This window comes from Rosa chinensis, chromosome 2, assembly GCF_002994745.2.
Source record: "Rosa chinensis cultivar Old Blush chromosome 2, RchiOBHm-V2, whole genome shotgun sequence".
Taxonomy (NCBI): Eukaryota; Viridiplantae; Streptophyta; class Magnoliopsida; order Rosales; family Rosaceae; genus Rosa; species Rosa chinensis.
In genome coordinates, this window is record NC_037089.1 from 19,661,822 (window position 1) to 19,676,539 (window position 14,718).

The 14,718-nt window shown below is 41.6% G+C and overlaps 2 protein-coding genes across 5 annotated transcripts; one reads left to right on the top strand and one right to left on the bottom strand.

The window, feature by feature from the left end:
* The first annotated feature begins 4,972 nt into the window (after window positions 1–4,972).
* Window positions 4,973–7,443, top strand: LOC112187260 (ADP-ribosylation factor-like protein 8b). Of its 4 annotated transcripts, none has more exons than XM_040514692.1 (4): window positions 4,973–5,614; window positions 5,705–5,892; window positions 6,737–6,913; window positions 7,046–7,443. In XM_040514692.1, the coding sequence occupies exons 2-4, from the start codon at window positions 5,804–5,806 to the stop codon at window positions 7,161–7,163; spliced, it is 384 nt and encodes a 127-aa protein (XP_040370626.1). In that variant the 5' UTR covers window positions 4,973–5,614; window positions 5,705–5,803; the 3' UTR covers window positions 7,164–7,443. The 4 variants fall into 4 exon arrangements, with proteins under 4 accessions (XP_040370626.1, XP_024181751.1, XP_024181752.1 ...); XM_024325983.2 differs by having other exon boundaries at window positions 4,975–5,614; window positions 6,737–6,919; XM_024325984.2 differs by having other exon boundaries at window positions 4,975–5,614.
* A 1-nt stretch (window position 7,444) lies between these two features.
* LOC112187257 (L-type lectin-domain containing receptor kinase IX.1) lies at window positions 7,445–9,828 on the bottom strand. Its single transcript, XM_024325978.2, has one exon. It carries the CDS (start codon window positions 9,826–9,828, stop codon window positions 7,825–7,827), a length of 2,004 nt encoding a protein of 667 aa, XP_024181746.2. The 3' UTR covers window positions 7,445–7,824.
* Window positions 9,829–14,718: the final 4,890 nt, after the last annotated feature.

A 14,718-nucleotide genomic window follows, 5' to 3' on the forward strand; every position in this document is an offset into this window, starting at 1 on the left:
GTTTAGGGTCACTTTTCGTTCGCATATCCACATCTCAACCGTTCAGTTTCTAGGTACTAATGTATAGATCATCGCTGCAAAATTTCAGCCAAATTGATGGTCGTTAAGGCATTGATAACTCCCTTAAAGCTAGTACGGTTCAGGTTGGACAGATTCAGTTCGTCCATTGGTTTAAGCGAGTTAGATACCTTAAAGACCATCAATTTCGTTGAAATTTTGCAGAGATGATCTATACATTAGTACCTAAAAACTGAACGGTTGAGATGTGGATATGCGACCGAAAAGTGACCCTAAACCCTAACCTCGCTCTGAAATTTCAAAGAGATGCCTCGCTCTGGATAAGATCTATATATATATATATATATATATATATATATATATATATCTATATATATTTATAAACACACACACACACACTATATATATATATATATATATATAATATTTTACAGGCTTTTACAGGCCGGGTTTTTGCGGGCCGGCCCACTACCCACCTAGACGGGCTTTTGCGGGCTTTTTAACTGGCCAGGCCGGGCTTTTAGCCCTCAGGGCCGGCGGGCCTCCATCGGCCCACGTGATCCGCGGGCTTTTTGATGAGGCCTAAGTTGGAGTAGAAACATTATGAAAATTTTGATTTTTGTTTCCCTATAATACATAAATTATAGGAAAGTTGTTGGAGTTACTCTAACAAAAAAGAGACATTATCCATACTATATGTCTATATTTAAAGGAAAAGATTTTGTTAACCAAAGTGAGAGTGAAAAGACAATAAAACTCTTAGACCTTATAATAATTGTAAATTACTTTTAATAATTGAGTAGTAGTATGGTAAATAGCGAAATTAAAAATTATATAAAAGAAAATTAGTATGTTGGTTAGCTAGCTAACCCAACTAATTATGTGGAGATCCTGTATTTAAATCTCACGACGGGGATGAGGAGGGTAAGTTTGGTAGGTAGGGGTGAGTGGTGACTCATTTCCATGATATGATGAACATTTTCATGTATGTCATGCTTTTCGTTATTTGCAGATTTTCAACTTATTCACCCTAAAGTCAATTAGGCTACATTACAATCACATTAAATATGAATAGGGACATGGAACCAATCGAAAAGGGACTTGGTTGTTGATTATGACCACCATATTATGGGAGACCGAGACCTGCAACTCCCACTAGACCCTAATAAATGGAGCAGTACGTTAGTTGTTAGGGTTTAGTGAATCCATTGACAAAAGTCTCCTGTAATAAATAAATGATGTATTTTTCTTTCTACAATTCAATGCCCGGGCCTAAACCCTTACTAGTCCTAGCAATAAAGTGAAGGACCTTTCTATGTGTGATGAATGGTTGTTGAAGATGCTGATACTGAAAGCTTTGAATTAAGCAAACCCTCACCAAGTGGCACACCATTGCTGAAATTGAAAATACCAGGATGAAACAAACTTGAGAATTGAATAGGCCGTTTCTACAGAAAGCACAACTTTTTCTTAATTTAAGAAATTCCAACACAAAACGTTAGGGGATTGAAACACAACTATGAATCACCGAATGAGATAGTATGGATAAAAATTACATATAAGAAAGATAAGTACAGTCACACAGCAATCAAGTGGCACAAGATTTGCTTGCGAGTAAAAATCTCAAAATGAGGAAAACAATTGCAGGGCCTTAACTTTCTAAAGCCCTGATAAAAAACCAATTCACTAAATGAAAATGTTAATGTTTGTGACCGAGAGGTCTAATTAATGTGAGAGAGAGAGAGAGAGAGAAGACACAAGAAGTATAGTGGTTCGTCTCTCGCCTTAGCGGGAGACTACGTCCACTTAAATGTTTAACTATGTGTGTTGGGTCTTGCGGCCCAAGAGGATTACATGAGATGTAATGGGATGGCCTCTAAGTGAGAGGAGGGGTCCCTTTTATAGGTAAGGGAACCCCTCTCCTTTACATTTTCTTAGATGTGGGATGTAAAAATCACTATTTTAGTCTAGAAAGCCATATTGTGGAGGCATGTTGACAAGGCCGGGAAGGTGGCTTTCAGGCAAGGTATTGGCCGCTTCCGACTACCGTGGCGTAGCTTGGACATCGGGCTACGGGATGCATGTCTCAGTTAGGCTCCACCATGGCTTGTAGGGCCCCCTAAGAGGGTGTTACTTATGTTTGGTGATGTAGCAAATCCTCCATATTGTTGGAGGTATGTACAAGTCCCCGAAGTCCCCAAGTAAGAGGAGCTTCTTGGTTGGGGAGTTATACACATGATGTCATCAAGCATAAGTAGCATCCGAGAGGCGCGTAGCCCCTACAAGTCCCCGAACTCAGTAAGTAAGAAGGGACTCGTTAACTTGCACAACAAAGACAAAAGCGCGCATATATAGAATGCTTGTTGTATTGGGCAACGTATGTGAGTTGCATTGATATGCATTGGCACATACGAATGTATGAGATGCATGATACATGTTGATGTATATATGTGAATGGCGTCGAGTACGATCGATTATGACGTATAAACTCGAGAACGCGTATAGTTGTGTGAACATATCACCAATAAGCACATGAATTGCATATGATGCGCGTGGTGGTCGCAAGAAAATGAACGAGTCGAGTTGACAAGGTTACGCTCGGTGTAAGTTGCATGAGTGCCATGAAGTCAAGCGTTTGTAATTCGTGAACGATGAATACGCAAACGCTTGTGTTTGTTTAGTTTTCGCTCATATTAATGGAACGCGAAAAGAATTCGATTTGTTGCAAACGACAAATGATAGAAGAATTCAATGTTCCATTAATGTGTATTATGTCGAGGGGATGTGAGTGTAAAGCTTGGGAATGCCGGAAGGCAAGAGCGTGAAAGCTTGGGGGTGCCGGGAAGGCGTGAGTGGGAAGCTCGGAGTGCCGGGAAAGCATGAGCGAAAAGCTCGATGGTGCCGAGAAGGCACTAGCCGGAAGCGTGATGGTTGCTGGGAAAGCATGAGCGTGAAGCTCGGGGGTTGTCGGGAAGGCATGAGCGCTAGAGCTTGTGAGCGGGAAGCTCGGGGGGTGCCGTGGGGCGTGAGCGTTAGAGCTCGTGAGCGAGAAGCTCAGGGGTTGCCGCGGAGGCCTGAGCGTTTAGAGCTCGTGAGTGGGAATCTCGAGGGGTGCCGCGGAGGCGTGAGCGTTAGAGCTCGTGAGAGGGAAGCTCAGGGGGTGCCGTGGAGGTGTGAGCATTAGAGCTCATGAGCGAGAGGCTCGGAGGTGCCGTGAAGGCAAGAGTGCGAAGCACGAGGGTGCCATGGAGGCGTGAGCGTTAGAGCTCATGAGCGGGAGGCTCGTAGGTGATGCTATAAGGCAAGAGCGTGAAAACTCGGGGGTGCCGCTGAGGCAAGAGAGGGAAGCTCGTAGGTGATGCCCTGAGGCAAGAGCGTGAAAGCTCGGGGGTGCCGCTGAGGCAAGAGCGTGAAAACTCGGGGATGCCGCTGAGACAAGAGCGTGAAAGCTAGGGGGAGCCGCTGAGGCAAGAGCGTGAAAGGTCGGGGGTGCCGCTGAGGCAAGAAAGTGAAAGCTCAACGGTGCAGTTGAGGCAAGAGCGTGAAAGCTCGGAGATAAAAGAAAAGAGCACACCTGGTGAAATATATCAGAAGAAAGAATGAGAAAGAGACTATGTGATGAACAAAAATGTGTATAAAAAACAAGACAAAAAAAAAATTGCTGGTCAAACTTACGTTTTCTTATCTAACTAACAGTGTGACAACAATAAACCATCGACATCGGTTAGTTCGAAAATTGAAACACATTCTTAGGAAGATCAAATTACAAATTCAAACCTTAATACATCAATGCACCAGAGGCATCAATTGTTCATTGGCACAGCGCACAGACATAGTTGTCACCTGAACCACTACAACTTTCAGAAGTTTTATCTCAAAATACCTTGATGATATTAAAAATGAACCCATGCCACGTATTGATCCACTATCTATAATATTTAGATAATTATCAGTTGTTGATGATATGCCATTATACTGATACTAAAGATCTCACTTGAGCACCTCAAACTTCACAATGTGCGGAGTAAAATCAGTATATGGTACACAGTAGTGGCAGTACCTCATTGCTAATCCTAGGCAACAAGATTGACAAGCCGGGAGCTCTGAGTAAGTACGTAAACAAGCTAATTTGATTGCTGAAAATTAAATATCACTCATTACTTGTTTTGGACTAGAAAATGGTATTGTGCTGTGCAGGGGACTCGAGCCAACTACTGATATATAGACAAGTTCGTTGCTTCACGATCTTGTGAAACACTGACTCCGTTGTTGATTGGCAAACAAGCAGGCACATCTAATAAGCTCACATTTTAGAAGCTGATTGATGCAATCACATTGTTCATCTAGTGACATATGTCTTCTCTTTATAAGTGATAAGTCATAAGTTCGACTCACAATATACTAATTGTTGTATATGAGTTGTTTATTTAATAATAATAATAATAATAATAAAATTCCACTTCAAAAACTTGTATTTGATCTTCAAAAGATCCAAAATGAAGTTTAGGCGTGGAATAAAAATGAAAAGAATAGAAGTGAAGCATAACAATGATATTACCTTAGGCGGCCAAACAAGATTCCTTGTTTGTTGTAAGTTTCACTCCCTCGAATCAGTCAGATTCAACTATTCAACGATGACTGACCAAGAAGAATTCTATGGTGCGTTACATCAATGTATCAAACAATCGATACATCAAATATAGGCTAAATCTTTAGTTATAAAGATTTACTTCGTATAGTACTTGTAGATTAGCTCAAGATCAAGTTAAGTACTAAACTAACTCGATTAATATATTGTCTACACGTATCAATACATTAATGTACTGTAAACCATAGTAAAACCACCAACGGTGCCAAATTCAAATCTAGCCAACATTAATGTACCAAAACATCAAATTTGTCGCAGGCCTCTTATTATGGTTTTGAAACACCACACCTGAACCCACACCAACCGTTCATTTTCGTTGCCGCGCTAGATAAGAGGGAAAAAAAAACCAGTTTTCTCCAGCACTTTGTTGGGGTTTCCCACCTCAAACTTTAACACTAAAAGCTCACAACTTTCATCCATGGAAGCTCTGCAAGGATCCCTCCCTCAAATCACAAACCCCCAATTCGAACCCAACACTGATAAAATCAAACGCAACCTCACCAACAAAGGCGTACACCCGACTCCCAAAATCGTCCACACTCTCCGCAAGAAACAAATCCAGAAACACAACCGCAAACTCAACCGCCTCAACGAACAAGACCCACCTCTCTCCCAGTCCCAAAGCCAAGCCCCTTCCGAAGAAACCCATTTCCAAACCCTGAAAGCCGAGTACAGAAGCTTCACCAGAGCCGTGAAATCAAAGAATGGTGGCGGTGAATTGACGGTTGGGATGCCTTGGGAGAGAGTGGAGAGAATTGGGTTCCGGGAGCTGGCGAGTAGTAGCGGTGAGTATGGTGGAGAGAAGCTGAAGAAGGAGGAGTTGAATGCATTGAGGGAAATGTTTGAAATGGAGATAAAAGAGGAGTGGTTTGATGGTGAGAATAGGGTGTCGGACCCGACGAAGCGGCGGCGTGGCGAGGGGGAGGTGATTCAGTTTCTTGTTGAGAGGTTTGTGTTGGGGTTTTGGTAGGGATTTAGAAGGGTGTGGTATGTGGGGTTAGTTGATTTTAGGGGTTAATGTTTGTTTTAGTGGTGCAGGCTTAGTGGTACGGAGTTTTCATTGAGACTGGAAGCTTTGGAGGATGATGAAGCAGTCAGGTTTGGAGTTCACTGAGGGGCAGGTTCTTAAGGTTCTGAATGGACGGTGCTAAGAAATGTTGGAAACAGGCATTGTCTGTTGTGGAATGGGTTTATAAGGACGGGGGCAATAAACACTGCAAAAGCAGGTAACTTTTTATCTGGTGAAAAACCTTGAGTATGTTTCAATTATGTGCATCTATGAGCTAGGCAAATTCGGTCGAAATGGAATGCTAAAGGGTCTTGTAATTTTAAAAATCTAATAACAAAGAAGAAGCTAGATTGTGATGCTGAAGAATGAATCATTTCTGGAGTATTGCATAGATTTTGTGACCAATTTCCCAACTCATTCTTTCTGGCATTGCTTTGATGGAAAAGCATGGATTTTTTTCGGTCAGGAGCCATACCTACTAACAAGGTTCTAATTAATGAATAGAGTCTGGCAGTGGGATTGAACCTGTCAATCCACCTATTCAGGGGAACAGTCGCCTTCCATGAATTCTAGATTCAGACACAAACTGTAGTGGACTATTCATGGTTTGGTAGAACTGTGAAATCATGTATTGAAAACATTGGAATGTCATTCTGTCATTCTTCTGGTATAGAAAGCATTTTTTTTTTCCTAATGTGCTAATTGATAATTTGGTATGTGAGGAGTCGGTTCTATTTCTGTTTCAAGTCGGTTCTACTCTTCTTAATCGTGTTGGAAAATTTATGCATCTTCTTAAAATAATCCTTTTCCACTATCTCATTTTTTAACAAAGTTGCCAAATTTAAGAGATGGTGCCAAATCAAGTGTGTTAGTTGTATGCGTTGTTAATTTTCTAGGATTCATTTGTTTGTGATATGGTAAATATTAACAAGTTGTTTCTCTTCAAAACTTGACCACCAATAAATCCAGAAAAATGTTACCACCTTGTGTGCATACTTCAAATGTGGTCAATCAATTTATGTGTTGTCTTACGTAGTTGTATAACTTGTTGTTTCCTGTAGCTATGTTGTTGATGCTGCTGATCCTGATAACTTGAGCACCTCAAGAGGGGAACTTCATGATTTGCTTAGCAAATCCTCACTTAATGGTATCCCATTGCTGATCCTGGGTAACAAGATTGATAGACCGGGAGCTCTGAGTAAACAAGCTTTGACTGATGAAATGCAAGACACATCATGGTTTTAGTAATTATTCTGCATTATTGTATTATTTCATCCCCTGCCATCCGTCAGTTCAGAAAAATATCTGCCCACCCAGAAAGAAAACTAGGCATCTTGTTCTGGAACTGAAATTTGTATTGTGTTATGCAGGGGACTCAAGTCAAATACTGATAGAGAATTATGTTGCTCCATGATCTCATGCAAGAACTCAACCAACATAGACTCAGTTATTGATTGGCTTCTAAAGCATTCCAAATCAAAAGGCTGAGTGTCTTCTTCTCTTTGGCTTTGATTTCTGTGTGCTATAATATTACAAATTTTTCATGCATGGGTTGTTGGTGATGGGATTCACTGGTCTAACTTGATTGCTGATTGGTTTATGTGTGTAATTTTCCCTGTATCATTTCTGATTGCAGACTGTGGGGTTGTTATTTTGATCTTAATCTCCCTTCTTCCCCAGATACCTGCCTAAATTCATAATTTCATGGTATTGGAATTCGGAATTCATGGAAGTGTGGAAACTAGCATTTTCCCTTTGCATGTGATAAGCAGACGAGGGATCAATAAGAGAAAATTTCCAATTTTGGTTTCGACTTTGAGATTTGATTGTATGAACTTTCAGCCAACACACCTACGATGTGCCAGAATTATAGGTTATATACATGCAAAAAGTAGATGCGAATGTGAATGTGTTGGAATTGAGTCTTGAGTAGGATCAACAATTTTTTTTCATTTATAGCCACTTGAAGTATCAGAGGATGATGGTCAAGTGAATAAATTCTGTTATATTGCTGTAAAAAATATATTAAAAAAATTAAAAAAAATTCCATTGCGAGTATTGGGTTAGATTTTCTAAAAAAGATCATGTAGCGTGATCTAAAGCAGTACTTCAATGGCAGCTTAGTGGTCGTTAACTTGTTATACATGATTTAACGACCTACGGTGTTGAAGCTAGAAGTTAGTGACAACTGAGGCTGAGAGGAACCGGATTGAACTTGTTGCTGAGGTTGAGGCATTGGGTAATCAGGCATGATATGTGGAAGATTTGGCAATGGTGCTTCAAGCTGGAGAACCTTAATCACTTGTCCTGCTTTTGGCCTTTCTTTGCTGTTGGGGTGGGTGCACCATAATCCAACAATTAACAAGCACCCCATTTCATTTCGATCAAAATCTACACCCAATCTCTCATCAGCTGCATCCATTAAATTTTCTGCAAGGTACAGATGCCAAACCCATCTATAAAGCGGCAAGTGAAATTCTCCATCATGGTAAGTCCTCCTTCCACAAGCAATTTCCAAGGCCACAACTCCGAAGCTAAACATGTCTGATTCTTTGCTTGCCCTCCCTCCAATAACATATTCTGGAGCCATGTATCCAAAAGTCCCGACTACCCCTGTAGTCTGAGACCTTAGCCGTGGATCCACGAGCTTGGCAATCCCAAAATCACCAAGTTTAGTTTTGAAATCGTTGTCCAGCAAAACATTAGCTGATTTGATATCCCTATGAAGGACACACTGCTCTGCATCCTCGTGTAGATAATGAAGTGCCGAGGCCAAGCCTAAAGCTATTCTATACCTAAACTCCCATTGCAAGGTTGCTCTAGAGCCAAATAGATGCGTATCAAGGCTACTATTAGGCATGTATTCATAAACAAGCATGCATTCGCCTTGCTCATGACACCATCCAATGAAGTGTACCAAGTTTTTATGTATAATGCGGCTTATGACTTTGACTTCGTTGATGAAGATATTCTCATAGTGCTTGTCGGATTGTGCAAAGATTCTCTTCACAGCAACTACACATCCTAGATCTTGTATGATCCCTTTATAAACTTGTCCTGATCCTCCCTGGCCTAGCCTTCTATCGTTTGCGAAGCCATTGGTGGCTGCAACCAGTTCTTGATATGTAAATTGTCTTGGATTTATGGAGGACAATGGACCACTGGAGGATTCATTCGACTCAATGCTATCTCCACAAGTCCTCTTTATCCGCTGCCGTACGACCCACCGGTAGGCCATATAAAGCATCAAAATCAAGAAAAGAACTGCTGCTGCTGCAGCGACCCCAATCTTCAAGACTATCCTCCTCTCCTTTTTATTCTTCCTTTGGATCGCATCGGAGTTCAACTCTGAACTACTGAATTCCCATGAACTTATAACATGCCGCTCAGCAAAAAGGCCTGTAGCAGATGAAAATCCAATTGTAACCCACTCCGGCAGAGACTTTCTCAGGTCAATAGCAAGGGGAAGGGAAGAATAATTCGACGCGAAACTTTTTTCGTATGTCCAAGACAAAATGAGGTTGTTGGTTGTAGCATTGTATGTTATCCGTGCATGACACTCTTTCCCGCTGTGGAGGACAGGATCCCAGCTGTCATGAACAACTGAGGAGATGATCCTGTTGTTGATCCCAATGTGCGCCCCTGGTGGATCCCAGGAATTGGACAAAGTGTCGAACTCAACCGTCACAAGCTGGTTTTGGGAGGCTGCAAAACGTGTGGTGGTGTTGAACAACCCTAGATCACAACCGCCGGAGTTAGGTGGAATGGGATAGTGGACCGGAGCGAGGAAGAAGGCAAACCCATCAGCAAAGCTGCTTTTGTTAAGAGTGTCCACAATAAAGGAGAAGTTAGTAGTGAAGTCCGCAGCATGTGACGACCCCTCCCACAAGTGCAACGGCTCTGCATAGGTAGCCCGGCCAACACGGAAATAATCTGCTGTGTTGAGTTCAATGGCTCCCGAACTCTTGGAAGACGGCGCTGCATCACCGTCGTAGAGTATATTACTTGTTGTTTGATCAAAGCGATTGATACTGAAGGAAAGTGGATGGCAAACGGGAATAAGGAGGAAATTGATCAAAATCATCAAGTGAATAATACAGCAATTATTCAAGTAGTGGTTAAGACGAAAAGTTGCCACCTTTCTTAGAGACATCATCGCATGTATGCTCATAAAATCTCGGTGCAAAGAATCTAAGAAGTGTACCTGCTAAATAAACAGCAACTGCATTCTGAAATTTGAATACAAGCTTGGAGAAGATGGAGTAATGAGGCGACCGAGCAACACACGTTATCGATTGAATTGGTCGAAACCCAGGCTAATTAGTCATACCTTATATATGGACTGAGCCGTCTCTCTGTCTTTAAAAGAAAAAAAAAATAACGTTTTAACTATTATAAAGAATCGGTGGTAGTTTACCAATTCTTTTATTATAAACTTGTCTAATGTCTCATGTCGAATGGTGAATGGAATGAATCAGCCCCCGGCTCTTAATTGACTCAAGTCAATCAACGCAGGTCTTTTGTTCCATCTAAATATAATTGAAAATTTGAAATATCTTGACGTTTTTATTATTTATATATGTTGTGTTGTTAATAAGTATTGCAACTTCGGAGGAAGACACATACCATTAGAGAATGGTGAATGGAATGAGTCAGCCCCTGTTCTTAATTGACTCACAGGTCTTTTTGTTCCATCTAAATATAATTGAAAATTTGAAATATCTTTGATGTGATTAAGAATGAGCCGTGCATTCATTTGTATATTGTATATAATTATGAGTAAATGATGAGTGGTGGTGTGTTGGTTAGCTAGCTAGCTTAATTAATTATGTGAAGATCTCAAAATTTAAATCTCACGACATTAGGGATGGGTAGGGTAAGGCGGGTGGATAGGGGCGGTGTGATTACTGATTTTTTTTTTTTGGCAAACCTCAACAGAACGAGAGAAATTTATTGAAAGAAAAAGAAAAACAAATACATCAAGATGAGCAAGGGGAAGACAACAACCTTACCCCTCAAAAGATTGAAGAGACATGCCTCTTCAAGATCAACTAATGAACTACAAACTAGCTAAAACGAAAATTAGGAAGACCCAAACGGTCTCGAGCACAAAAAAAAAGCTTTGACTTAAGCAAACCCTCACCAAGTGGTATGCCATTGGCCCATTGCTGAAGCTGACAACCGGTGAGCTATGAGTAAACAAGCTAGCTTTGGTTGATGATATATAATATACATTATACTTTTCTGATTTAAACTTGGTTTAAATAATAATCTACATTAACAGGCATTGTGTGTCATAGCTAGAATGGGTTAGGGGTCATCATGGGCCGGGTTAAGGCCGACCCTACCCTAAATTTTAGGGCTTAGGGTCGGGTAGGGCGGGGCTTTGATCAAGTCAACAAAACTTAGGGCCGGGCCGGGTCGAGGCTTCAATATGTAAACCCTTACCCGCCCTTAAGTCCCATTTCGCAAGGGTCGAAAGGGCCGGGCCGGGCTAGCCCTTCCGAATAGGGTCGGGCCGGGCCTTTCTCTGTTTAACACTTTTTAACTCAAACTCTCAAAGTGAAATCTAAACAAGGAATAACATCAAATTTGAATAACTGAAATCACTGAATGTCTTCAATATTGTAGTCTAAAATCTCTATATCATCAATTACAATATTACATAAACTAAAATTACTAAATGATGTAGCCTACATCAGTCCAAGAAAAAAAAAATAGTAGGAAAGGTGTCATTCTTGAAGACTTCCGTGGTCAAGATCCAATAATTCTCTCTTCCCATGAGTCTATTAAAACACAATACAAAAATATGTTAAAAAACAATACATTAAACCATCTATAAACCATCTACAGCAGACCATCATTACTTATGCACATAAACCCATCTATAAGAACCGTAATGTGCAGTTCAAAGAACCATCTATAAGAACCGTAACTAGAAAAATTCTCTGTAAAACCAAAGGAAATGTTAAATTGAGTAGCTAATTGGCGTACCTAGACAAACAATCGGGTTATTTCACTACCCACAGTCGTGAAACTCGAAAGCTTCAATGTTTATTCTCCAATCTCCATTATCATGCTACCCAGAAGCAAAAGCTTCAGTCTTTATTCTCGAATCAGTCGAATGCTTGCGTTTTATATTGGTAAAGGCGTCGAGGAAGGGCGGCGACTGGGTCTTGGGATCGGCGGAGGCTGATGACTGGGCCTTGGAGTCGGCGAAGGGCTGCGACGGGTTGGACTGCAGGCGGAGGAGGATAGCCTTAGGGGTCGGGGAAGGAGGATGGGTTTCGAGGTCTGCGACGGGCAGTGACGGTTTGAACTGCAGGCGGAGGAGGAGGGGTTTACGGATCGAAGAAGGAGGATGGGTCTTGGGATTGGAGAAGGAGGTCGGGGAAGGAGGATGGGTCTCGGGGTCTGCGACGGATTGGAGTGCAGGCGGAGGAGGAGGGCTTTACGGGTCGGAGAAGGAGGATGGGTTGCCAGATCGGCGAAGGGCGGCGACCGATCGGACTGCACCGTCGCCTACCTCACTCTCTCTCTCTCTCTCTCTCTCTCTCATTGATAAGATATGGCTAATATGCGAATTGGGAAGTGTTTAGGACTTTAGGTCGAGTGACTCTAGTCAATGACCTAGTTGACAACACTTTGGGCTTTGGGTTCGGTCTAGGCAAAACGGGCCTCATAAATCAATTGGGTTTGGCCATTTAGGACAGAAGACTGGGGTAATATTGTTTCTCTAAAATAGCAGATTTCTTATTTCCTTTCTATGTAAATATGTAATAGAGAAAATAAATATAAATTTTAAGGTTGGGCCGGGCCGGGCCGCAGTGTAGGGCCGGGCTTCATTTGCATAACCCATACACTACCCTATTTAAAAAAGGGTTGGGCCGGCCCGCCCTAATGCAAGGGTCGGGTAGGAATAAATAGTGAAAACCTTCAAGTATCTTTCTTCAATTATGTGCATCTATGAGAGACGCAAATTTGGCCGAAGAAGCTAGATTGTTCATAAGAATGAATCATTTCATGCAATACTCCTTAGATTTTGTGACCAACTTCCAACTCATTCTTTCTAGCATTGCTCTTATTGAAAGGCAAAGATTTTCTTTGTCAGGGGCCATACCTAGAAACCAAGTCCTACGAAATAGGGTCTAGTAGTAGGATTCAACCTGTATATCAACCCATTTAGGGGTACAATAGCCTTCCACAATTTTAGATTCACTATTTATTAATATTATTATTATTTATTTACTTATTTGTCTAGTAGATTCAAGATTTTGGAGATAAGATTTTATTACTCTCTTAATCTCTACTCTGTAGGGGTTAACTTGTTCTTGGTTTGGTAGAACTGTAAAATCATTTACTTGTGTTGGAAATTGGTAGGTCTTGTAGGTTTGTATACACAGGACTGAAAATTGTATTTTGTTGTGCAGGGGACTCAAGTCAATTAGAGATAGAGAAGTATATGATCCTCAACTAACATGCACTCGATGACTGACTGGCTTATGATTTGTGAAGCATTCCAAATAAAAAAGCTGATAATTTTCGTCTCTTTGGCTTTGATTTCTGTGTGCTATAATATTCCAAATGATTCACATGTATGGTTTGTTGGTGTTGTTCAGAATTGATTCACAACATGGTCTAACTTGATTGCAGAGGGTATCATTTCTGATTGCAGACTCTGGGGTTGTTATTTTGGTCTTAATTTCCCTTCTTCCCCATATTTCTGCCTAGATTTATAGTATTAGGATTTGGAATTCATGGAAGTTTGGAAACTTGGAAACTTGAAATTTCCCTTTGAATTGATAAGTAGACGTGGGATAAGTAAGAGAACAATTTTCGTTTAGATTCAACTTTAAAGATCGATACAAAAAGATATAAAAATATGAGGACTTTTGCTCTGCTAGGGTTTTGCCTCGCTTCAAACTGACCGAGCTGGGTTTGGGGATCGTAGGCCTCAAGGGCTACTGGTTCCGGCACCATCCCAGTCTGAGGTCTCGGATTAGTTTCGGCCTTTTCCTTCTTACCTACTTTTTTTTGTTCAGTCGGGGCTTTCCCCTGGTTCCAGAGAAAGAGGATCTGGTTCTGCCGGCGAAGGGTAGTGTTGTATGACTGCCTTCTCGTGGCGCTGATGGTGGTGAATTCGGGGCTGCGGCTAGGCATGGTTCAGATGGTGCTTCTAGGTGGCTCTAGCGTGGTTCAAATGGTTCAAGGGATGCAGCTTTGGATCCGGGTACCGTGGTTGGTTTCCATGTCAGAAATGAGTTGAGGGAGACTGATTATGGTGTGGCCGTCGACGGCAGCTTTGGCGCTGCATCAACGGTTTTGGAGCAATGGACATGGTCTGGCGGTTCATCATTGTGTTGGTGCCCTGATGGGGATGCCGGTGCAGCCTGGGTTTCTATTACAACGCGGCGGCTGGAAGGAGCCAGAGCGGTCGTCCATCAGGCTGTGGTGGGCCTGGGGCTGGCCTCGGCCCACGGGCTTGGTGGGTGTTGATGGGAGTGCTGCTAGGGTTTCTTTGGACCCCCTGATTCTACTTTTGAGCTTATGGGCTAAGGCCCTTGGTTTATTTCAGGCCACAATAATTCGGCCTGCAGCAACTTGGTCTTTTGGGCCTCTCTGTATTTTTAACCTTTTCATTGAGCCTGGAGAAACCTCTTCCATGTAGGGTGGTTCTTTAGGAACATGAATAATATTGGGGAAGGATCTTGTCTGTGTTCGGGTCTTCCTTGAGAACGTCAGGTTACTTGGTCACTTAGAGCTTCACTCTAGGGTTGTATTCTGTTAGTTAGCTCTCGGGCTTTTCTCTAGGGTTTTCTTTTATGGCTCAATATTGTCGTAGCCCGGTGTTTAGGTGAGGTATCGTGTAATGTAATTCTCATTTACTATAATGGATTGACGTCCCTCCTTTCAAAAAAAAAATAATAATAATAATAATAATTTGAAGATCGATATGTATGTTTATGTTAACACAGTTATCGCGTGCTATATGTAGAATATTTAACTGTATCTTATCTATATGACTGTCTCAATAGTTTAGACG